We start from the raw sequence: 24649 nt of genomic DNA, 5'->3' as shown, positions 1-24649 counted from the left end.
CCTGCACGTTAGTTTGCCCAGTGAAGCCCTGCTGCATTGCTGAAGCTCCAAATTTGCCTCAACTAGAGAAGCCCTTTAACGGACGACTACTCCCCTTGGGTTGGTGGGACGAATCAACCCCAAAGCGAACTCGTCTGGACATCCTCTCGGAGCTGGCTGTACTTCTATTGCTGCTGCAGGAACCGATTGCCAGGAAGAGGAACACCAGATTGAGTGCATCCTTTTTAAGCCGGACCTGAGCTCCAGGAAGATCCTCCAGACTCCCATGAAGCAGGACTGACCAAGCTTGAGCGGCAACAGAGTGCTGGACCCCAGAAAGAGGAAAGTCCATTAAAAAAAGGTATCGAGAACCGCAGTGGTGCTGTTTGCGAGAGACCCGAGGAGCTGAACCCGCGAAGTGCTGCGGATCTGAAGTTTGTCCATTGCTGCCACCGACTTTCCATTCGTAGTGCAGGACTCCCCAGAGGTCCTCCCTCTTGTCCCCCACGACTGAGGCCCAGGAACACAGGACCTGCAGACCTACACAGGAACAGAAGCCAGCTGGATTCAGTTTTCTTCAAACCAAAAGGTACTGTAAAACTAAGGGGCTTACCTCTTGTTGTGTAGCCTTGCTAGCTCTCAGTTGAGACTGGTCTTGGTTACCCATGCAGAGTTGCTTGCAGTCCCTCCCCCATTCCACCCCCTCCCAGGCCCCCCCCCCCAACAAGCATCCCTCCCAGCGTGTGGCCCTTCAGTGATTTCCTTTCTACAAACATTTTCTAAAACATTGTGGAAGGCCTTAACTTACCTACAAGCTCTTCAGCTCCCCTATACTTGCTCAACTAATATTGCCTGTCTAGGCTCACTGAGAGACTCTTATTACCTCAGACTTTATGCTTTTTGCCTTTCCCCTAGGAAAGGGTTAATTTACTTTGCATTGGACGGTTCAAGAAGTACATACCTGCTAAAGAATATGTGTTAACCATTGTATTATTCCCTCATCTTTTCCTTTTGACATAAATCTCAGTATTGCTCTAAATGTGCCAGTGATAAATCAATGTCCACAGTGTCCTAGTTATTTAAGTCACCTGAGAGTGTAGGAAGTGTCTGTGTGCCATCCCCAATGGGTATTAACTGATTTAGTTAAACAGTATTTTATTGAAGTATATTTTGTGTGATATGACTAAATAAGCCTTCTTTAGAAGGGAGCAACTGACTTAAAATAATTGTTTAATCAAGAAACCTTGTGCAAGTGTTTATTTGAATAACTGTCACTGTGAAACGATTACAACCTTACAGCTCACATTAACCCCTCTTGAGATAAGCCTGGCTGCTCAGTCACTCTACCAACTTATGTAGTACATGCTTATACCAAAGGTTAGGTTCACTATTGACAAGAGGACAAGGCTGGTGTAGTCTCCCACAGGGTACTGTATACAATCTTGCCTAACAACGTTTTTCAAGATTATCAGTACAATGACGTCCATTATGACCCGGATTGTGTGAGGATGGTTCCCAATACCCAGTTTCTCATGACCAAGATTCCTGGATCCCTGCAGAGGGACATTGGCCCATTACCCCAGCTCATGAAGCTGAGCCAGATACCTTTTTGGACGCTCCGCCTGTATCCAAACTAAGGGAGGCTTCCCCTTTTGATGATAAAATGCTTTTCAATACTATCCTTAGAAAAGCAGTAGACCATTTTAAGATGGTCACTCAGGAGGTGGTGACCGAGTCTGACTTTGTAGAGGATATCCTCAAGGAGAAAGTTCCAGTCAGCCAAGCCATCCCACTTCTTATTTCCATTAAAATAAATCATACTGCCCCCTCCTTGCTTACGCCCTCACTTACTCCAGCGGTTAATCCACGGGTCAAGATGTTTCACCTTGTGACTTCTGATCCCCTCTATCTGGGGACATTCTGTTCCGAACTCCATGGTCATTACCACGACTAGAAAACATGCAGGAGTTCCCCTGTCTTCATCCAAATCTCCACCTAATAAGGACTGCAAAAAACATTACGCCCTTGGCAAATGCACCACTTTTTCTGCAGCCTACAGTACCCACATCGCTAATGATACTCTCCTTGCTAGCTTTTGTGATGTCCAATGGGTACTGGTACAAGAGGGTCTGCAGAATGTGCCCGAACCTGCAAGGTTGCAGTTGCTTGTGGTGGTGCAAGAGGAATGTCAAATCATTTACACAGAACATCTTGAAGAACAGTTGATGCTGCAAAGAAGGCGGGTAAGGTGTTGGCTGAAGTCATTCTTGAAACGGCATTCCTAGCTCAAACATCACGTTTAAACCAGAGACACAGGCCTAGTTTATTCCCAAACCTATCGAAGTCTCCTCCCTCTTCAGCAAGGGGGTGGACAATGTCATTGAGACCACGAAGGAGCACGAGATAATGAGATTTCTGCCACGCCGTATAAACAATGTGGTGTCTTCAATACTTGCCGATCCTTTCATGAGCAGTCCTCTCCAGGCACAGCTCAGAGTGCCTGTGGGACGAGGGTTCATCCTGGTATTCCGGCCAAGGAACATCCAGCTCCTATCAAACCCTTCAACAATGGGGATTTTGGCAAGGCGAAGGTAGGGGGAGAAATGCAGCAGCCAGAGGCTCCCCTCCAGCATAGGACTGCTTTGGATCCCCTCCCATGCCTCTTGAGTAGGACTATTAACATGCTTCACCCATGCATGGGATAGAATAACCTCAAACCAGTGACTACTCAAGACTGTAGACAATGGTTATTGCATCGGGTTTCTTCATCCGCCTCAATACCACCAGCCAAAGAAAAGACGGTCCCTGGAAAATGTCATCCTCTAGGAGAAAGTAAAGACCCTGCTGCAAAAGGGAGTGATCGAACTCGTCCCAGAACATCAAGTAAATAGGGGTATGTATTCAATATACTTCCTTGTACCCAAAAAGGATCCAAACATGTGCCCTGTGTTAGACCTGCGAACAAGTAGGTCAAGCCTCAAAATTTCAGGATGACAACTCATCCATGTTCTGCCAGTAAACTGGTGAGCTGTGTAAACTGGTGAAACTTCCCTACTTGCAAAATACACTATACAAATCTCAACTTATCCTGCCTCAGGGAGGCATGCTCCGAACACCCCATGGGTGTCGGACTGCTATTTAGTGTGTCTCGCTTCTGGACACTTTCCCGTCAGCAAAGGCAGTGCAGCATCTGATCACACCTTCCACAGCAGAGCAATGCATTAGAGGGTTGTCTAACTCCGGGCCTCGAGGGTCGGAATCTCGATGTGTTTATGACATCCTGCATTCATGTTTATGAGGAAAAATGTGCATTTTTTAGAATCAATGTATGCAAATGTATCTCATGAATATTAATGTGGGGTCTCCTGAAAAGCTGGCATGGATCTGGAGGCCTGGATTTGGACAAGGAACTAAAGGCTAAACTAGAGCTGAAAAAAGGAATCTACAGTGACCTACAAAACAGGAATATTGAATGGTCTGTGAATGTGTGTACATTTTATTTTTCACTTTTTATGCTGATCACAAAAACAGCTAATCCAGTTCGATAGCTGTATATCAGACCTGTACAAGTATATACACAAATACAAAGGCAATGGAACAGGAACTTCTACATTTACGGTCATTGGTCTCATGTTAAATCCAGAAATGCCCACATCGTATAGGTGGCAGTTCTCAACTAAACCAATAAACATACAATCCTTTAGGCACCACTGTACAAATGAATGAATTTTAGTACCATGGAAAGACGTTTTGTTCGATATTTAACAGGAGAATGTAGCAATATGGTTCAACAGTCAGTGAACGTGAAATGGCATTACAATTCGAGGCCATTTCACCTTACCTATGGAGCACTCGTCAACATCTTGGTCACATGCACCACCTGTGAAGCCAGGAGGACAGGTGCAGATTGCACGACCGTTCACAGGATTGGTGTCACACATTGCATCTTCGTGGCATGGGTTACTAACACAAGCATCATCCAGATGGCAAAGAAGACCTATTGAGAGAATGAAATATATTGATTAGCAAATAAAATCATAATAGATATGAGACCATGTACCAGTTCTGTACACTCGGTTTATCCTTAGACATGTTTGAAAGGTTTGAGCAGGCAAGCACAGTTTGCAAATTATGCTTTTTCAAAACCATTAAAAATTGTCACTTTGGTTACATGAGCAACTGTTCGGTAACAATTGGTGAAGTCCCACTGTGTGAGACTACACAATTCGTATCTGCTTGGTATTAGCTAACCCACCTTTTGGTATAGGTCTGTACTACACAAGTTGGTAGTGTGACTGAGCAGCCAAGAGGAGTAATGTGAGCTATACAGATGGAATCAGTCCATACAAGTAACCAAGTAGCACTCACACCCTCAAGGTTTCAGTTACAAATCTTTATTTAACTATCAGTTTTTAGTTAAGCATTCTTTAAAAGGGCAATTGTTTGTAACAGTCAAGCAAACATTGGAATCACTTTACAAAGTCAACAAAGTTGGTGTATACAATTTGGGTATGCGAATACATTTCTCCTACACCCTGAAGTGACTTCAATAACAAGGATAGTATTGAATTCATCTTAAACACCAATATACTTTAGACACTGGGTTTCAGCAAGGGTTAAGGAAATAGAAAGGTTAGAACGTACATGCTCATAACATGAAGACCGTTTTAATTCTCCATTGAACTATAGTAAGCCGATTCCAGCAATAAAACCGATGATGGGACAAGCCATGCCAAATTCAATAGATTAGAAGGGTGCCTTTAAGGAGCCAGGACACCCAGAGTCAAATGGAACAAGTTGAAATTTCTGATGCACTTCTTGGATAAAGTCTTTCACAAAGTCAGATAGTTCAAGAAAATCACTGGAGGAACACAAGTATTTAAGCCTATGCAGGGGGAGTTGAAATCAACTCGGAAAAGGTAAGCCAGTGCACTTCTCAAGTGTGCAAGCACGACTTATGGCAAGGCAAGTACCCCAAGCCCCCAAAGTACCTCTGGTTTGAAGAAAATATTCCAGGTGGATTCAGTCTTGCTAAAGACAAGCAGACCCTTGTTCCGGAGCCTCAGTCGTGGGTACGAGAGGACGAACCTACGGCAGGCTCCTGCGGCAGTACTCGGGAAAGGGCTACGGATAGTCTTTGATTCAATAGCTCTTCGTGGTTTCAGCGCCTCGCAAACAGCACTGATGCAGAACAAATTTCCCTGGTTGGACTTTCCTTGCTCCTTGACTCTGGATCGTGATTTCCTGCTTCAGGAGTGTCCTTAGGAGGCACCTGGAGCTTTTGGCCGGATTCGTTTCCGCGGAAGACATTGCACTCGGTTATGGACACTCAACCCCTGGCATTGGGCTTCTGCAGCACTGGAGACGCGCAGCAAGTCAGGGGTTGCACCAAAGTGGAGTTTGTCACAGGGCTAGTTGGTCACCAGCCCAAGGGGAGAAGTCCCTCGGTCCAGAGCTGCTCCGTCGATGCGAAAGAGGTGGTCAGCACAGCAGCAGTGCTTCACCGGGCACTTAGAGGTCCTGGAGGTTGCAGCGGGCTGCTCTTCATGTTTTCTTCTTCCGATGTTTCTTCCAGTGGTCGACTCTACCTGTAGCCCCGAGAACCTCGCCTTTTAAGCTAGCTCATTCGTTCATAGCCCTAGGCTGTCAATCACCCAGCAGGTTGGCTGTCCTTCCCGGGCTGCCAGCCGGCCAATCAGGACTGGTTTGGAATAGGCACACCTAGCGAAAAAGGACAGGGGAGTTTCAGGACCCTGCCTCACTTGCTGTTCTTTCAGTCACTGAGCCAGGGGCGGGCTTCAGGGCTGAAGCCTGTTTCAACTGAGTAAATGCCAAGAAAGCCCTCACAAACAGAAAATGGCAAAAAATGAAGACAGGGGCCATTTTGACAAAATTGTCACTCCTGGGTGCTGTACTGCAGTGGAGCATTCAGCCTGCGGTAAAAACGCACATTGGTAGTAAAATGTAAACCACTGCCACCAGACATTTAAAGTAGTAATGGTAACAAAAAAGGTTACATGAGAAAATAGGATAAGGGGCTACTAGATAAACCCAGCCCAGCACTCCACATAAGATGGTGTGTGCTGGACCTACCCAAGTAAGATCAATATCACTTTACTGTTCTTGGGAATAGTAGTTCACCCAAGAAAAGGTATTTAAACCTTGAGAAATGAAACGTATTTCTCAGTGACACTGCACTAAGGGTGCTGTGTGTCACCACACAAAAGGCAGATGCATATGGAGTTTGTCAGTCTCCAAAAACGGTGAAAACAAAATCCTGGTCAGGGAAAAAAGGTCCCTCCCACTCAGGAGCTAAAAATGTAAAATGTCCCAAGTCCAGAAAGAGAGCTGGGGGTCTCGAAGGTAGGAGGAAACTAGCACAGAAATGGCAATTGCCCTACCAGCAACCTCCGTTTATCTTCTTTGTATCTCAAAGCAGAAGGCGGCCTTGTAATCTCCTCCAATAAAGTTTAAGAAGCAGGTCTGTGCTGCATGATATTTTGGATATGTACCCCAAGCGCAGCTTGCAAGGTTTCCTCTCTTACCAGTCTTTCCCATGGGACACTCGCAGTAGAAGGATGCCACACGATCGTGGCAGGTAGCCCCACTGAAGCAGACTGCAGTAGCACAGTCATCAATGTTCTCGCTGCAGCTTTCTTCAGTCCAGCCGTTCACACAGACACAGGTATGGCCACCATTTGTATTGAAGCAGGTTCCACCATTGTGGCAAGCATTGGGCTGTAGTTGGCACTCATCCACATCTTCAGTGCAGAACTGACCTATAAGAATAAAACAAATAATGTGGAGGATTCCCCGGATGTGCCCATTTCCTCATAGAGGTTATCACTATTCTGTTTTACATATGGATACATCAGTCCTCGATTCACATCTGTGCAGAGGTTTGTGACTCACTCATAATATAGCAGTTGGAGTGAAATCAATAAGGCAACAGGCTGGTTTTACAAGGACCAAAGCTCTACATAATACACGTATATGTTATTGTGAATTTGTATAGCGCCTTATGTAACCATTGATATGATCTCGTAGCACTGTGGGTTGAATGCCATAGGGGACCGTAGTGCAGGTCATTGGAGAGTGGGGTATCATAGTGCTTGGGTTAAATGTTAAAGGTATTTATATCGTGCACCGTCACCAACAGAGTTGGTCCCCAGGCACTCAGGCACTTCATGTAAAATGGTTCAAAGTACACATTTAAAATCCATCAGTCCAACTGAATTGGTCCAGCAGTTATTGGATAAGAGCGTGTGCATACCCTGTTAAGTGAACAATGCAGCTGTCCAAACAAATTCATTAAAAAAAAAAAATGTCAACAAGCAATTTAAACTAAATTAAACCCACCAAGTGATCGACAAAAATGATACTGTCCCGGGAGGATAGCTCGGTGCAACGTGCTCGCTGGGGAAACAAGACGACACGAAGCAATACTGGTACGATCCCCGGATCGGCGCTTAGAAACCTCTGGGTATTTTTAAGCGCGTTATAAATAAACAGATTCCTGTAACAGCGCCTCGAGGCCCCCAGGGCTGTGCGAGCGCTTTAAAAATGCAGATAAAATACTAAACTCAACTGTAAATCGCTAACTAACAAATCCATCAACTGTGTGCAACTTGACTTCTAACGGTCATATGCAGTTGATGGATTTGTTAGCTATTTACAACTTAATTTAGTATCATTTTGTCACTGTCACTTGGTGGTGGATTTAATTTTGTTTAAATTGCTTGTTATCATTCATTTCTTTCGTATTCATTTGTTTGGACCGCTGCATTGCTCACTTAACAGGGTATGCACACGCTCTTACACAAATGCTGCAGGACCAATTCAATTGGACTGATGGATTTAATTTTTATATGAAGTGCATTTTATTTATAAGAAGCCGTTTTGTACAATTAAAGTATTGTGTACAATTAAGGAATTGGTTTTCAGGAGTCAAGTGTAGTAGTATATATTCAAGATTTGGTGACTAACGCATCGAACCAAGAGATTGAAAAAACATCTAGTTTGGTGTAATTTAGCGGGTAGAGCAAACCGCCGATTGGGGTTCTTTAATATATTCATATATATTTTGTGCCCCAAGTACCCCATAGCTGTATAATCGGACCCCCTGTATTTCTGCATTTTTCCTAGGTAGGACAGGGTTGCCTCATTTGATATGCCACATTGTGTGCCTGATAGGTGGCATGTTATGACCCAACCGTACTATTTAAAACCATAAGTGCTATGAAGCTCTGCAGTGGTGGCACTTGAGTCGATACCCAGATGGGTACGGCTTGACACAGGTTAACAGGAAACCGGGAGAGACGTAGTTGGCTGGCAGGGGGGCCTGAGATAGTGGCTTTGCGTGTTAATTCCCAGATGGGTAAAGTTTGACAGGAGTGGGTCCAGTTGCATTTAGCTGTCTGAGGGGCTATTACGCTCTGGTAATGTGGTGGCGTGTAGGGGTCTGCGGATCTATGACAGTGGTTGGCCTCTCCAAGAGTGATCGCGCTAGGCTTCCTTATGGGAAATGAATGAGATTATGGGTGTTCTAGTTTCCAGGTTGATATATGCAGACAGACATCTCTTGGTCTTCGAGCGTGGGACATATCTGGTTGGGTGGCAGTGGGATTGCTCAGACATGACATACGAATATAGTGAAGTCATGTCTTGGGATGGAGTCATGGGCAATGGGATTTGGAGTGCAGGGGGGGGTGTTTGGGGCAGCATGGTCAACTTGTTGCCACAAGGGGGGCTGCTAGGCTGGGTGTGTAGAGCCCGCAGCTGCCTAGCCCGCAGCTGCCTAGCCCAGAGCCTGCTGGTCTCTAAAGCTGACTTTCATGACCCAACTGTTCCTGGTTTTCGAGATACCGCTCCAGCTGAAATCTGGCCATTGGAGGGTTTGGTGGCCTTAGGCTATCCCTTTCATATATAAGGGACAAGCCAGGTTTTCAATGCTTTACAGAAGGCCATGTAGTCTTGGTCGTGTGGAATGTCGGGAGGCAGTGAATTCCACAGTGTTGGTGATGATGATATATATCACTTATAACGCGCCTGTACACAAGTGTTTCTAGGCACGACAAGGGAGGGCAAGACAAACTATATTACGAGGCTTGTGTCACTCAGATCATGCAAGTGCGACAAAGCAACGTGCAGGGGTGGAAGGTAAGGGGGAAGTGCAATCATGGCAGCATTGCTCTTAGTAAATGCAGCCAGGGCAATGCAGTTCTATGTAAGTACAAGGAGGCAGGGGACTGTAGGGTTACAGTTACAGCCCCTAAGTGCATGGTAGGCCTTGAGGCAGTGCAGGGGAGACTGATCATGGAGGAGCCTGGTACCTTGCGAGACTCTCAGGGTAGCCAAGCAACCAGTCGGCGCAGCAGACCGGTAGGTAAGCAGGGAAGAATGGCAGGGAAGCCATTCCAGAGGGAGGCACCCGCAGGAGAGATCTAACCCCCCCCCACTCTCTGCCTGGAGAAGCGCCTGACTCTCAGAGTTTGAGGTAGTGGAGCGAAAGGCTTGCAAAGGAAAGTATTTTGGAAGAGTTGGATGTAGTGTTTGCCCCGGCCCCAGATGGCCTTTGCGAACGATGCAGAGGGTCTTGAACTTGATCCTTGCAGCCACCGGGAGCCAGGAAAGATTTCAGGGTTGGAGAGATATGGTCCCTGGGCCCGAGGCCAAGGCCCCCAGTCCTGTTCTAGATTAGTTGCAGAAGGCAGAGAGTGGAGCAAGGCAGACTGTTGCAGTAGTCCAGCCTAGAGAGAACCAGGGCTCTGGAGACGGAGCAACTGGGGGAATGTGAGCAAAGGAGGTTTACCTCCGAGGGGGTGCAGCTGGTAGTGGGCCTTCTTGGCAAGGTCTGTGAGGAGAGCAGGAGAGAGTGGAGTCGACGATGACCAGGTTTCTTTGCCTCACAGGAAGGCGAAGGAAGAGGACCAGAGGAACGCAGCCAGAGAAAGTGGGCGAGCAGGAGTAGGGGTGCCAATGAGAAAGCTCAGTCTTACTGGCATTAAGGCAGAGATAGTGGCGGTGCACTAAGCCTGAATCGCGGATAGACAGTCAGGAATGAGCGGGAGAGAAGGCTAAGTGGAGCCTGAAAGAGCTGAGTGTCATCCGCATTACACTGAAAGTTGGAGAAGGTAGAGATCAGGTGGGCGAAAGGGGCCAATTAGACATTGAAGAGCCCTTCGTCCAATAGAGAGCCAGTGAAGAATGCAGAGAGCAGGCAAGATGTGATCCTTTCATCCCAGTGCAAGAATACGTCTGGCAGCCAAGTCTTGGACTATTTGGATTTAAGTTGGTAGGCCGGTGCACACAAGTAAAAGGAGTTTGCATAGTCCAGTCTGGACATGACAATGGTCTTAACAGAAGCCAGTCTGTTGGGGTAGGTGAGGTATGGGAAGGTGCATCTCAGAAGCCTGAGGTAGTAGTCACAGGATTTGGATACATTTTTGTTCTGGTGGGACAGGGTTAGGCCAGAGTCCATTGTGCAGCCAAGGTTTATTACAGGCGGAGGAGGGGGGTGGAGTGCTGAGGAAAGGAGGCCATGGGAGTGGTTGCGAGAGTAGAGTTTTGTTGCCGCACACCATGATAAATGTAGCATTTATAACACTTGTACACAAGAGTTTCTAGGCGCAACAAGACAAGGAGGGGGAAACAAATGGAGGACAAAGTAACAATCTTACTAGGCCTGGTGTCATTCAGATAGCACAATTACGGGGGAAGAGGGGAAAGGCAGAAGTGCCAGGGGAAGGGGGAAGTGCAGTTAACTCACAAGTGCAGCAAGCGGGTGGCTCATAAGTGCAGAAAGAAGGAACTGTAGGGTTACAGATAAACAGGTAAGTGCTGGAGAGCCCGGAGACAGGGCGAGGGCAACTGGACATGGAGGAGCCTGGGCCGAGTTCAGAGCGTGACTAGGTGACCAGTGCGCAGAGCAGTCTGGTGCATCAGCAGGGGAGAGGAAGAGAGAAAGCGGAAGCAAAAAGGAAGGTCTTGAGTTGCTTCCTGAACAGGAGGCGTTTCACATTTGAGAGAGGCAGAAAGGCTGTTCCAGAGGGAGGCCCCCAGCCGAGGAGCACGATCTGCCCCCAACTCTCTGCTTGGAGAAGCGCCTGCCCCTTGGAGAGTTGGATGAGCCGAGAGCTCGAGAAGGAAGATGATTTGGAAGAGAATGTTGGAGGTAGAGTGGTCCCAGTCCCCAGAATGCCTTGTGGGTGATGCAGAAGGTCTTGAAGGAAGTTCATCCATGCAGCCACAGGGAGCCAGCGAAGAGATTTAAGAGCTGGAGAGATACAATCCCTAGGCTTGAGGCCAATGACAAGTCTCGCCGTCTGGTTTTGGATAAGTTGTAAAGAATGAAGAGTAGAGGCAGGAGGATTTAGAAAGAGGCTGTTGCAATAGTCCAGCCAATAGAGGACCAGAGCTCTGGAGACAATAAGCTTCTGGGGGAAAGTGAGAAAAGGAAGCATACCTCTGAGGAGGTGAAGCTGATAGTTTGACTTCTTAGAGACATCAGCGATGTGAAGAAAGGAGAGGCTGGGGTCGAAGATGAGAGCAAAGTTCTAGCCTCACAGGAAGGAGCAGGAAGAGGACCCAGAGTGGGCAGACAGAGGAAGGGAGGGATCTGGTGTCCTAATGAGGAGGATCTCAGTCTTACTGATCATTGGTGGCACACCATTCCTGAATTGCGGCCAGACAGTCTGGTATGAGAGAAGAAGCAGAGGTAGCTGAGAGGAGCTGAGGTGGCTGAGGGGAGCCTGAAAGAGTCGACCGTCATCCGCATAACATTGAAAATTGGAGCAGAAAGTAGCGATGCACAGAGCAAAAGGTGCCTGGTATTGACCGTGAGGGTCAGTGAGAAAGGAGATCAACCAGGCCAGGGCTGATCAGTAATACCAAGGCTGTCGCTGAGACAATTGAGCAGGACGTGTCAAAAACAGAGGATAGATCGAGGAGAATGAGGACAGAATGGAGATTAGAGTCAAGGTTGGAGAGCAAGTCTTCAGGAGTGGTCAGGAGAGCAGTTTGCATGCTTCTGGCAGCTCTGAAGCCAGTCTAGTGGTCATGGAGGCAACCAACAGATTCCATATGTAAATTAGGTTGGGAGATGGCCAGCTTTTCTAAGAGTATGCCCAGGAAAGGAGTGATGGAGCTCGGCCAATAGCCGAGAGGAAGGCTCGGCCAAAGGCTTCTTTACAAGAGTGCTTACGGGTTGGAGGGGGAAGGGGTTTGAGTTCCAGTGGCAAAGGAGTGATTTCAGAAATCGGCCAAGGCTGGAGCAAGGGTGTCAGTGTGGTTCTTGATTGTTCTGGATGAATGGGGGGGAACCTGCTTTGACGAGACTTTCATAGATCAGACTTGTCTACAAACACTGTCAGGGGTGAACAAGGTAAAAGAAGAGACCGGAGGAGAGAGCCTCAGATGAGCCAGGAGTGGTAGAGGAGGAAGAGGAGGTAGAGGAAGAAAGGGTGGACATGATGTCCTGAGTTTTAGCAGTGAAATGAGAGACTAAAGCTGTGCAGAGAGGAGTAGTTCGATGCTGCAGAGATACAGACAGTATGTACCCTTTGGAGCAGGCGGCAGGCTAATTTGCAGGGGGTGCACGCCCGATTCCCTCCACTTCTCCGCTGCCCTACACTTGCGTTTAAGGGCGGCGAGGTCGGAACCATACCAAGACTTGCACCTGGATTTGGGCTTCAATTGGATCCTCATGACAGGGGCAACTACATCCAGAGTGTTAGAGATAGAGAGATGAAGGTTATAGAGGGCTGTGTCAGTGTGTGAGTCAGCCAAAGGGGCAGGAAGAGAGAAAGTAGCGCCAAACGCCTCAACTGACACCATGATCCTCATTTTCCCTGGGTTAAGAAGAAGGTGGTTTCTTGTCATCCACAGGTCTATATCAGAGGCAAGCTGCTAGGTCCAGGATCAGAGCTAGTTTCAGGGATTTTAGGATAATTTGGGTGATGTCAGCATAATTATAGCAGGTGAGGTTGTGCGAGCAGATGATCCCTGTCAGAGTGGTCATGTAGAGGTTGGAGAGGCAAGCACCTTGGGGTACTCCGGTGTTCACAGGCAAGCGGCGGAGTGAAAGTGAGGAGAGGACGTGAATATTGTTGAGGAATGAGGCAATCTAATTGCGTGCAGAGTCTCTGCTTCCTAGGGCGTGGAGTCGGTCAAGGAGGATTGAGTGGTTAAGTGTCAAAAGCTGAGAGACCAAGGAGAACCAGTGTGGCACATCCTTCAGAGACTTTGAGGTCTTCCCAGATCGAGATCAGTGTGGTTTCAGTGCTGTGACTGAGCAGGGTCTAGTAGGTTGTTGAATTCTGCAAAAAGGTTGATATGAGAGTAGGCAGAGCAGTCTGCGTTTTCACCAGGAATCGGGTGTTGAAGATGGGCCTGTCATTGTTTGGCCGCTGGGGGACCAGACAAGCTTTTTCAGGTTTGACATGCGCTACTTTGCAGGGTTTTGGGAAAATGCCAGGAGGTGAAGGAGTCCTTGAGTATGGTTCTAGCCCGTTCTCCTGCACAGGTGGAGGAGAAGATTTCTTTGAGGAGAGGCGGGGCAATGGTGCAGTAGGGCTTCAGGACTTCCGAGATGATCCTGTGGAGCTCTGTGCTACAGAGGTTCCGGATTCTTTTATTGTAGTAGGCTTTTTTGGCCTTTCAGAGCTTAGATTTGTAGTTACGGTGATGGTGAGCGAACAAAGATTTTTTAAGAGGGGTTTTGTATGTTTTCCATTTGCGCTCGGGGAGCAATTATGGGTTTTTGAAAGTCTTCAGTTGGGGCTTGAACCATTTGGGGGTAGGTCCTTTGCCGGTGGCAGGGAGGGCGAGAGAGCGTGAGAGGGAGGAGTGAGTCATTAAGCCAAGAGTCAAAGGATTCGATAGGTAGAAGTCTATCTGAGGTCGGGAGTACTTTTACCTTGTTACAGCATTTGTGATTGTGTGGGGGGACAAGGCATGCTCCGAGTGTTGGGGCCGGTGTGCGGACAGAGACACGTAAGGCTGAGTGGTCGGTCCAGATGAGGGCTTTGGGGCTGGACACAGACTAGATCAGTGGAGCTGAAGATTGCATTAAAGGTGTGGCCTACAGTGTGGATGTGACCCATTGTATCCTGGGAAAGGTTGAGTGCCTCTAGGCTGTCAACCAGGGGTTGGGCTCATCAAACCAGATATTCAAGTCCCCCAATAGTGCGAGTACTGGATGGTTAACTAGAGTGGTAGCTATTGAGTCAGAGATTGTTGGTAAAATGTATGTCGAATAAACTGATACTATATTTTTAAGGGGAGATGGGCAAAGGGTCCAGATTTGAAAACACTGGGCAGTAGAACAAGAACTGCACAGAAGTCTGCTAATGAAGAAAAAGATCAACTCATTCAGCAACCATTTCATTGTATGGATTATCCAAGGGAAAATGTTCTTGGTCGACAGTGGCTGTGGTGCGAGATTTTGCCTCAGATTTGCATCACTGACCTATCAAAGCTTGTGAACTACAAATGCTGAGTTTGCCATCATTTCATCTACAACTAAGATCAAGGCTTAAAATGAAACAGGCTCATTCAGCAGCCAGTATTTCCCGCCGCAAGAATGACTTTGGCTCTCGACTATGTTAACAGCCGAAAGCAGTAGCAGGTACATTCCTAGTGGCAGAATAATGTTTAAGCATAACCACTGCGCTTGGCTAAAGGAAAGAAGTTGGTTTGATTGGTAGTACAGACACCAATTGGCAATATATTCTTACCAGTCCACTCGGGAGCACACTGGCAGTTGTACGTGTTGACTCCATCTACACAAGTCCCACCGTTCATGCACTTATGCCCCGGGCAGTCATCAACGTTGATCTCGCAGTTTTGTCCATCAAACCCTAAACAGCATAGAAACATGAATAAACAAATTAGATGCCATTGATGAACTTCAACTGCTGCAAATGGTCTCCTCACATGTTTTAGACAGGATTGTGTGATAGCACTATTTGCTACCTTCATAATTACTATTATTGTGTAGCATAATCATATCCGATATAACCATTAAGCGTCAACACAATCTAATTACATAACCTGTCAGTCATGAGACTTAAGCAAATACCACACACCATGTCTTTACAACACTGCTTGTTGATTAATTCAATATCACCAACCATTTTGTGAACGAGTTATTCGAACAGATTAGCCTATTGCTTAGTATTAAACATAGGTTTTCTTCTGCTTATCACGTGCAAGCAAACAGTACATGTGAGAGACTCAGCAGTCTTAATAAAGGATAGCAAAGTTGAAATTGACACTGAAGGGGTGGCTGCATTGAGGAATCAGCCCGTTTCAGACCACCACGTCATGCCCAACGAGTTAGTTATAGGGAGGCGGATGAGAACGCCTCTGACTCCTCCATCAAGGAATAGAAGTGATGTCCAACTGCCGAATTGTTAGGAAATGAGTTACATGCGTAACTAACATCTATGACAGCTAGTACCCTTCCTTCCAGATCAACTCAAGCAGAAGGGGCGTCAGTCTCAGGACACAGATGAAGACAATACAGCAACTGGACGAAAAGTTGTGTTCCTAAACTTTTCGCCGAAAACGGTTTTCCTTTGTAATTTCACTAGAAAGTGGCACGAGCCCAGATTTAGTGGTCCTTACATTGTGGACGACATTACTCCTTCAGCAGTTAAAGTCCAAGAGAGGAGAGCTTGGATCCACCTGGGAGGTGTAAAGGTCTACACTAGTGAGGCAGTCACACCCCAACCCCATTCGGAAGCAGGTCCAGAAGAAGTTGTTCAGCACGTGCAGACTCGATCGATGACGAGGAAGCAGGATGCAAAGACTATCCAGTAGATAGATGCAGGTGTACATTTGGACTGTGGCTCCCCTAAAAACACACCTTCTAGCTATAATAGCAGGAAGTGAGAAAGTTACTGTTCTTGAGCCACAGGAGCGTTTTGACACTGGACTTTTGGAAATACTGAAGTAAATGAAAAATGCCAGATTTAGACTTCCTTTTTGACAACTGGAAAAGGGAGCAGTTCCGATTCATTTCTCATTCAATTTCTCTTTGGACGCATAAATCTGATGATACCTACAGATTACTCGTTATGGTCTATCATTATATAATTCTAGTTCATTCTTATTTTGTGAGGTGTAACACCAACACATGTGCTTCTATGGGATCCTATAAATCATCCTGCAATCAGTCGGTTACTTGTGCAAATAATAGAACAAACCAGACAGCTACCTGAGCATTTAACGAGATAACCTGATTAAAAAAGTGCGTCTTTCCTTAAAAAGTAATCACAGGCATGATGTGGTCTATTGAACATATTGCAATTCCAGAGAGCGAAAATGCCAGACAGTGAACAGAGTCAATGATGTTTGGAGAGACACCGATGGTGGGATCTGAATTATTGGTGCATAATATATGCCTGTTCAGCAAATATTTTTCTGTTCCTATTGTTCCACACGGTTTGCTTTGTGGGTCCCAAAAGGGAAGGAGTCCAATTAATCCTCCCCACTCCAGTGACCTATGCAGAGTTAGAGGTTGTAAGGAAGCCAAGGCCATATGCAATTGTCCCTACATGAGTGACACACGAAAGGTCACCCATCTCTCTGACAAGTGTTCCTATGATTGCCCCAGTTGGAAGAATGTATAATGATGTATTCATAAATAGCCACCAGTTGTTTCAAAAACTGTCCAAGCACAACTTTCACTCTCCCTTGCGACCTGGAACACAAGAGGGTTTCTACACTTAACAACTCCCGGTGACATCAACCTAGGAGAATATGACATCCTTTGTCTTCAGGAAGTTTGGTTTTGAACTCGCCTTTGTAGAAGCATTAGCAGGAAACAAAGGAAGGCCTTCCTCAGGCCTAATTGTTGCAGTCCGGATGGGAGTGGGACTAGAAATAACAAAAATCATATTGAAGTCCCCTTACGTCATCGCGTACTAATTTCCTGCCTGCGAAGAGAGCCCGCCGAGGACCAGTATACACGCACTTTTTTGCTAGTGATGTCCATTTATTGGAATCACAAAACGATGTAACAGACTGCACTATTCGACACAGTGACTTCTACACTGGACTCAGTATATCTAGAGTTCGGGATTTGTGACGTCATAGTATGCGGAGACTTAAATATCAAATGTCCAACCCCCAGTTCGATCGTCTCAAGTCACGCACAGATCATTCCTTGCAGACAAGGTCTAGCTTGGCACAAGTTGATGTTGGCCAGGCAACTGTAACACTGCATTTGCTCTCCCAGACTCCACTGCTTTACCATCATGGAAACGAGGCATGGCCCATTCAACAATAGACTATATCTTCGCCTCTGAATTTTTGCTAGCAAGGCTGACAGATTTCAGCATCCGCCAGACTAATCAAAGTGACCACAATCTCCTGGTTGTTAAATGGGCATTTACAAAACCATTAGCCCATTACTCAGGTAGAATTGAGCTGGAAGGAAAAGGCAACCGGGTTAGAGTTACAAAGGCAAACATTCGAGCATTTACTTCTTCATATGGAAGTGCGCAGGAAGCAGAGAAGGTTGACTACAGACCACTTTTGGAACCTCACAGAACCAAGACAAAGTGCTCGAAGGGGATATATTCAAAACAAATCCACGCTCACAATTTCAATGCCCTCGTGGTGGCCCAGCGAAACCCCCTTCGTAAAGCAAAAAGGACGGCCCTGAGAACCAACACGCCCTCTAATAGGGCGTATGCAAAAGAGGCTCCGAGAGCCTATTAAAGCTGGCTACGGGAGCACCATTTAATATTATACCAACAAGACTCCGAAAACATGTTGGAACAAATCCAACTCTATAGAGAGTTTTGGAGTTTGGTTAACCCACGAGCTAAAGAGACAGCCTCAATGATGCTGAACAGAATTTCGGAAGCATCTTGGATTGAGTTCTACTCGAAACTCTTTTGCTCTCCAGACATGACCGCGCTCCCTTTAACACCCCAGACAAGAGCACCATGGGTTGATCTTTCAGACAGAACTGAAATCTTGGAAAAAATATCGCCCAGTGACTCTGCTCGACGTTCTAGGGAAGATATACGGCTCCCTTTTGCTGGATCATTTCAACCAATGGGCAAAAAGTGCACCCTGTAACTATCAGTTTCAATCTGGGTTTAAAAAGGGTGTAGGTACCAGCATAAACATTTTTATTCTCAGCCTTTTGAAAGCCAAAGCTCGTGAATCCAACAGGAACCTTTATCTGGCATTTATAGACCTTTCCCAGGCCTTTGACCTTGTCAATCGCAGGAAACTCTGGGAGAAACTTACCAAATGGAACTGTCCACAGGAAATTCTAAATCCCATCAAGGCTCTCCATGCTTCCACTTCGGTACAGGTACGATTGAAGACTAGAGGCCTGCTTTTGTCAGCTATAACTACTGACAGAGGAGTTAAACAGGGCTGCCCCTTAGCACCAGCCCGCTTCCTCTCATATTTCGGAGACTACAAAGAAACCATAATTGGTTTACGAGCATTTCCTCCAGAATTAGGCAAAGAGAAGATCCCAAGACTTCTGTACGTGGATGATCTTATCCAATTGGATCAGACCCCAATTGGCTTACAACGCCAACTGGTTGCATTGAACACTTAAACAGTAAAGGAAAAAGAAGAACTTGTGGTTCCTGACAGGAAACAAAATCGAACAAGTGACAGAATTTAAATACCTGGGAGTCCTCATTGACTCCACAGCGAAACATACAGCGATGCAACACCATCTTGTGGAAAAAATGAATACTAGTTTCTCAAGCGAAACTACTCGACAAAAAATATGGTTGCTTCTCACTGATGTCCTTACTTAAATTCTACCGGGGCAGTTATTCCAGCTATCACTTATGGAGCCGACGCAATGCCATCTTTACCCCAGTCCCTGTGGGCTAGATTGGAGAGTCTTTTTTGGCGCTCAGTCTTGAACTTACCATCATCGACTCCGATCGCCCTGATAAGACGCTAACTCTCCCTCTCCTCTCTAGACTCAATAGTCAAAAGGGCATCAGTCATGCTGTACAGGAAGATCAAAGATCCTACTTCCGCGGCAATTTTTTTGATGGTTCAGCCTGAGATGAACCTACACAACTCAACGTTACTCTCCAAATGGGAGCTTATGTGCCTACATCAACTTGAAAATTGCGGCAGCTCGATGGAAGAACTGATGGGTAATCCAACAAAAACTAAAGCATGAATTGAAGAAATGGATTGGATAAATACATTGGACAAGGCATCTGAGTACAAACGTGCCACCCATTTACCTCCAACATGTAGAAAATTGAACGTAATCCAACCTTTTCTGATAAAACATCCAAGCAGAAAAACTCGGAAGACACTTCGTGCAAGGTTAAATTTATTACCTAGAAACAAAATTTTACATTCAAGAGGTCTTTCACCATCTAACACCTGCCGCTTTTGCAACGACCCCGACCAACCAGAAACATTACGTCATCTTTTGCTATTGTGTCCTGGTATAGACAAATTTAGATCCCCATATATATTGCACCATCTAAAGAATGCCTACCTGAGGAAAGAAGATCTTTGGTGGTAACACTTAATAGGAGGCTTGAGACCTTCCTGGACCATAGCAGCCACAAAAGGTTTGGACCAGATCTTTCTACAAGCACCACTACAGCCTCCCCAGAATGGGTTAACACAAACAGATTGTGGGGATTGATCCTCTTCTGTCCTGTTCTGTTTGCCTTCCACCTCACTTTTACCATCTGTGTTTCCACTCTGGCTTTCATTGTTAACCAGTTCTTCAGTTTCATCTTCTATCTTTACATTTTCTACTACTATTTTTGCTTTTACCTTCGCTTTTACTTTTGAAATCTTACGTTACCTTCTTCATCTTCTTGTAAAAATCACTTTGGTGATTATATACTCGTAATAAAAAAAAAGAAATAATAAAATAAATAATGATGTATTAAATGAGTTGATTATCAGATCTCACTTGGCAAGAAAGACCTAATAAGTGCAAGGGAGGATGATTACGAATTAAATGATTTTGACAGTACAGCATATTTGGGAAACATGTGGTATCAGCACACGAAAGAAGTAGGAAAGAGGACTTCTAAGGAGGATTGCTATGCATGTGCCCTCCTGCCTTATCCTATGGGAAAGTAAGATTCATAGCTATAGAGATAGACGTCCAAACAGCTCATTGCCTGACTCGCCTTGCACTCTGTCATACAAGAGGTCAATTCCAGGGTCGAACAGCATCCTTGGTATGGGGGATAGAATGGTCAGCACCAGAAAAAGATTATGTTCAAGATTTGAAGACGAGAGAAAGAGCACACATGAGATCATGTGATAATAAACAAACAGCCTGGCATGAAGGGAGCTGGAATTAGATGGGAGATGAACAGGAACCTCAACTGCCAAGGGAAAAACTGATGAAGAAATACGAAGCTGCAAGGAAAGAGGCCAAATGCAAATCTGGGGAACAGTACCATCTCCAGATGGTTGGGAAGAAGATATAGTTGTATGCAGAGCTGTGGCATTAACTGGTCATCACAAGCCAGTTATCGAACGAGTGGAAAAAGGATGCAAACCTCTGGCCGAGGCTTGCAAAGTTACTGACATGGGTCGAAGACAAAGGAGGTACGTTTGAGATAGTTCCTTTGGCAAGTGAGGAGCTATGCTTCACAAACAAATGGCATGAGAAAAGTTGGAGAGAATCAGCAGCGTGGTTGAATTTTTGATGTGCCAGGAATGAAAGATAGGACATTGGCGATAATGGATCACTACTGGGCCTGTGGATCCAGAGCTTACATGAAGTGGCCCAGAGATTGGGGAGGACTGATTGATCATGTTCCAGCATTGGTGATTCCAAAGAGTGACTAACATTAGCAAATTTCCAAAAGCAAATGCTCAGCTGAGGAAGAAGAGATCCGTTGAACTCCTTAATCGGATGAAGAGGGAAAACCATTTCTCAGCCAAATCGATCGAAGCGTTTGATGCTATTCCATAGCAGCACTGATTATTCAGCAAAACTGCTTCAGTTTTCACTGTTATCTTGATGCCTGGGATTCAGACAATGGCAAATGCCAAGTGGTTGCAGATCACCAGATGGGAGCTTCTGCAGATGATTAACACCACCATAAAGGGATTTAATGCCAGCAAGGAGGAGTTAAGAGCCATACGCCCGATGACTCTTCAGAACAGATGTGTCCTGAATAGGATTACAGCTATGGATGGAGGTGTTTGTGCCAAAAAACGGAGAATCATGTTTCACATTCATACCTTCTCAAGATGACGAGAATGGCACCTTGACAGAGGCCATAACGATGCTGACAAAATTACACGTCAAGAAGAAAGTTGAAGTGGAAGACATTGCTGATGACAGCTGGTGTGCGTCAATCTTATCATGTATTCCACAATGGATGGCGAACATTTTCAAGTTCCTTGGAGCCCTGTTGGTAATTATGTTTGGATTCTGTGTTATCAGGATAATAATCACACAAGGCAAGAAGACTGCAAAGAAAACATCAGTGTTAAAACCCAAAGAGTTGACAGACGAAATTATGCAAAAGCCATTATTCATGCACCTGAGGGAACGAAGTTCCTGTATCCGAAGAACCACAATAAGTATGTGAGAAGATGGATTTACTGCAGCCTGAATGGACAATGCAGTCTTATGAACTGGAGTGTTGATGTACATGTGAAATCAACAGGATGCTTGAAAGAAGTCATAAAGATATGAACTCTGAAGAAGCACTTCTTCAGACGAAGATGTCTTAACGTGGAGAGAGTCGTTGATCAATCACCCAGAGAGGGGGCGAGGGGAGTGTAGAGGAAGAGCCAAATACACCTAACAGAAGCTCCACCCCCATGTTGCCTATATGTTGGGAACCAGAAATTGCGACATGCGCAGTACCAGTGAAGATGCATATACCGCAAAAAATCCTTCAGACAAGGTATGCATTGAGAAAACCCTGTATGCATTCACGAAGAAAAGTTGTTCTGGAAAAAATTTGGAAGAAGTGTGAAAATGAATGGGAAAGAAGACTGGTGACGTCATATGAAGCAGAATTGACGCACACAGAAAAGACACATTAAGAAGGAATATAAACATTCTATAGGATCCAAGGAGGAAGTCTCGAAGTATAGCAACATTTCGGGATCAAAATGGAGATTGCTCATGCAAAGAAACACTGAAGAAAATGCAGTCATTTTACAACTGTACAGATGCTGTAACGCAAGTAGACAAAGTAATCCTGAGGCTGGTTATGTAGTAAATAGATTGCAGCGATGCGCCAATGTATATTCATAGGAATGTATAGAATCTGGATGTTCAACAATGCACATTAGCAAACTTAAATCCAGTGAATGGAAAGGGCTTGAAGTGTGGCGCAATTGATAACAGCCGATGGTGAAGGAAAAGTCAAGAAAGGCTGGCTGGCCCAGATTCAAGAGTCAAGGCCACTGTAAGCCTGGTTATCTGTCCAGAAGCTACATGAACGTGAGAAAGAAAAACTCCTGTTGAGGTATAATGGCAAGAACACGGAAGGTGCTAAGAGTTCATCATTTAATAGTATTTTATGCAAAGAGCTCAAAAACGTGGTCCCCAGTCACATGGTCAGATGGAAATGGACTGGGTCGAGTTACACCGAAACCAAAAGATAAGATCATGGCATACTCCCTTTTATTCTCAGGCACAGTGAGCCTCTACATGACAGAGTTCAAAGCCTTAATTGAATGGCAGATCGCAGGATTGATGGATGAGGGCTAATTGGTGGGGAGGCATGACCAGGCTAACCCTCCCAGCACCTGAGGTAACCACCTTGCATGTTGCTAGCAAGTGGAATATTCCAGAAAGGTACACCCAATTGTAGAGGGCAATGTATTTAGGAGCCCTATAGTTTATGAAACCAATAGGGTGTTGTGTATTAGTAGGACACGCAAGATGACTTCCACTTGGGATGGGCTTAGTTTTCCACCGATCTTCAAGACCCAATCAAAACTCCTGTTGGTATAGAACGTACACCCAGATGTTCCTTTTAGGCCCATCACATCCCTTAGTAGGTTTTCTTAGTTTGCCATGTTGGATCACGTCAGTAGTGACAAATTTTTAGTATAAAAAAATGTGATGCTTTGAGAGAAATCAAGCGGATGTCCGTTCTAACTCCCTGTTTTAGATAATTGTTAATAAAACTGTACAGTGTTTTGCCAACTTCCTGAGTCAGTCCGATTATTGATCTATGAGCAGGTTCTGCATCCCCATCCATCTCTAAAGTATTGCTACCTCATCTTAAAGGACCCCAGGGCTCCAGGGTTCAATGCCCTTTCAGGTCCCCGCCCTTGACACTCCAGTAGGAGGCCAGATTTCTTCACCCACGCATGGAGGTGATAACGTCGGACAAATGGGTATTGTCCACCGTGGCAGGCAGGTATTGAATGGCGTTGCCACAAAACTACAGACGCCTCAATCGCCGGATTGGGGGGCAGGGGGAACTTCCACCACCACACAGCCCACGGCCAGTGGACACACGCTACTGCCCAAAGACATATCAATTTCTTGGCAGTCTTCAAGGCTCTTCAGATCTTTCAGCAACATCAAGGGTCAAACGGTGCAGGTCCTCACAGACAGCACCACGGCCATGTTCCATCTGAACAAACAAGCAGGCACACAGTCTGTCAAAGCTCTCCCAAAAAACATGCAGTGGGCACTTGAGCAGTATATGTTCCCAACATCTCAAAATGTTCCAGGGAGCTCCATTCTCTGGCAGACACTCGAAGCAGACACCCACTTATCAGAAGAACACGAGTGGCAACTCGACAGATATCCTGGACAGGATATTCTCACTATGGGGTCAACCCCAATAGACTAGTTCGCCACAAACCTAAAAGCACAATGCCCAGACTTCACGCCCAGGTTTCCCCGACCTGGGTACTAGGGGAATGCCATGCGGATGACCAAGTCAAGCTCTCGTAACCATACAACATGTTGACACAACACAAAGGGGATTCCCTCCGCTCACAACCAATAAACTTGGCAGCTTGGCTCCTGAAGTCAGTCACTTCAATCTTCCACAAAAGGTGTATGGATATCCTTAAAGAGGCACGAAAACCCAACACCATGCACTTTAATAAGTGGAAGAGATTTGGGATATGGTGCACATCACAATCACTAAACCCATTAGAATGTTCTCCAGCTAACATTCTACAATACATGCTTTACCTACTAGACTCAGGCTTAGTATTTAATTCCATGAAGGTGCATCTGGCGGCCTTGTCGGCTTCCACCTCACAGAATAAGGTGTGCTGGTGGTAAATCCCTGTCATTAAGGCAGTCATCGAAGGGGTAAAGAGGGTATGCCCCCTAACCCCCAGTTTTAAAACCTTCTGCAGTTTGGGACCTCAATGTTGTGCTCTCCAAGCTCATGGGTCGACCCTTTGAGCCTATGCACAAGGCCAGCCTAAAACATCTTACTTATAAGACTGCATTCCTAGTAGTCATCACCTCCATAAGATGAGTCAGTGAGCTACAGGCTTTGTCCGTACAAGACCTCTTCTCACCAAAGTTCTATGTAAACCAATCCATACAACTTCCTACCTTCTTTCAAAATCCATCATACTCTGCAGAACGAAGCCTCCATACACTTGATGTACGGAGGGCGGTCTTGTACTATGAACAAAACGAAACCTCTAAGGCAAACCGACCAACTCTGTTTCCATAGCACCT

At 45.8% G+C, this 24649-nt stretch overlaps 1 protein-coding gene across 5 annotated transcripts in view; it reads right to left on the bottom strand.

The window, feature by feature from the left end:
- LOC138447655 (neurogenic locus notch homolog protein 3-like) overlaps window positions 1-24649 on the bottom strand; it is a 798580-nt gene that overhangs the window by 376980 nt on the left and 396951 nt on the right. For 4 of the 5 annotated variants that reach the window (XM_069603880.1, XM_069603877.1, XM_069603881.1 and 1 more), the window contains exons 17-19: window positions 14715-14837; window positions 6525-6758; window positions 3821-3976 (exon numbers count right to left, since the gene is read on the bottom strand). In XM_069603880.1, the coding sequence (XP_069459981.1) occupies window positions 3821-3976; window positions 6525-6758; window positions 14715-14837 (513 nt within the window). The remainder of the gene's footprint in view (window positions 1-3820; window positions 3977-6524; window positions 6759-14714; window positions 14838-24649) is intronic. The other variant, XM_069603879.1, reaches the window with a different exon arrangement.

The sequence above is a fragment of the Ambystoma mexicanum genome, chromosome 3q (genome assembly GCF_040938575.1).
Source record: "Ambystoma mexicanum isolate Mex_15411 chromosome 3q, UKY_AmexF1_1, whole genome shotgun sequence".
Lineage (NCBI taxonomy): Eukaryota > Metazoa > Chordata > Amphibia > Caudata > Ambystomatidae > Ambystoma > Ambystoma mexicanum.
This window is presented reverse-complemented; position numbering and strand designations above follow the sequence as displayed.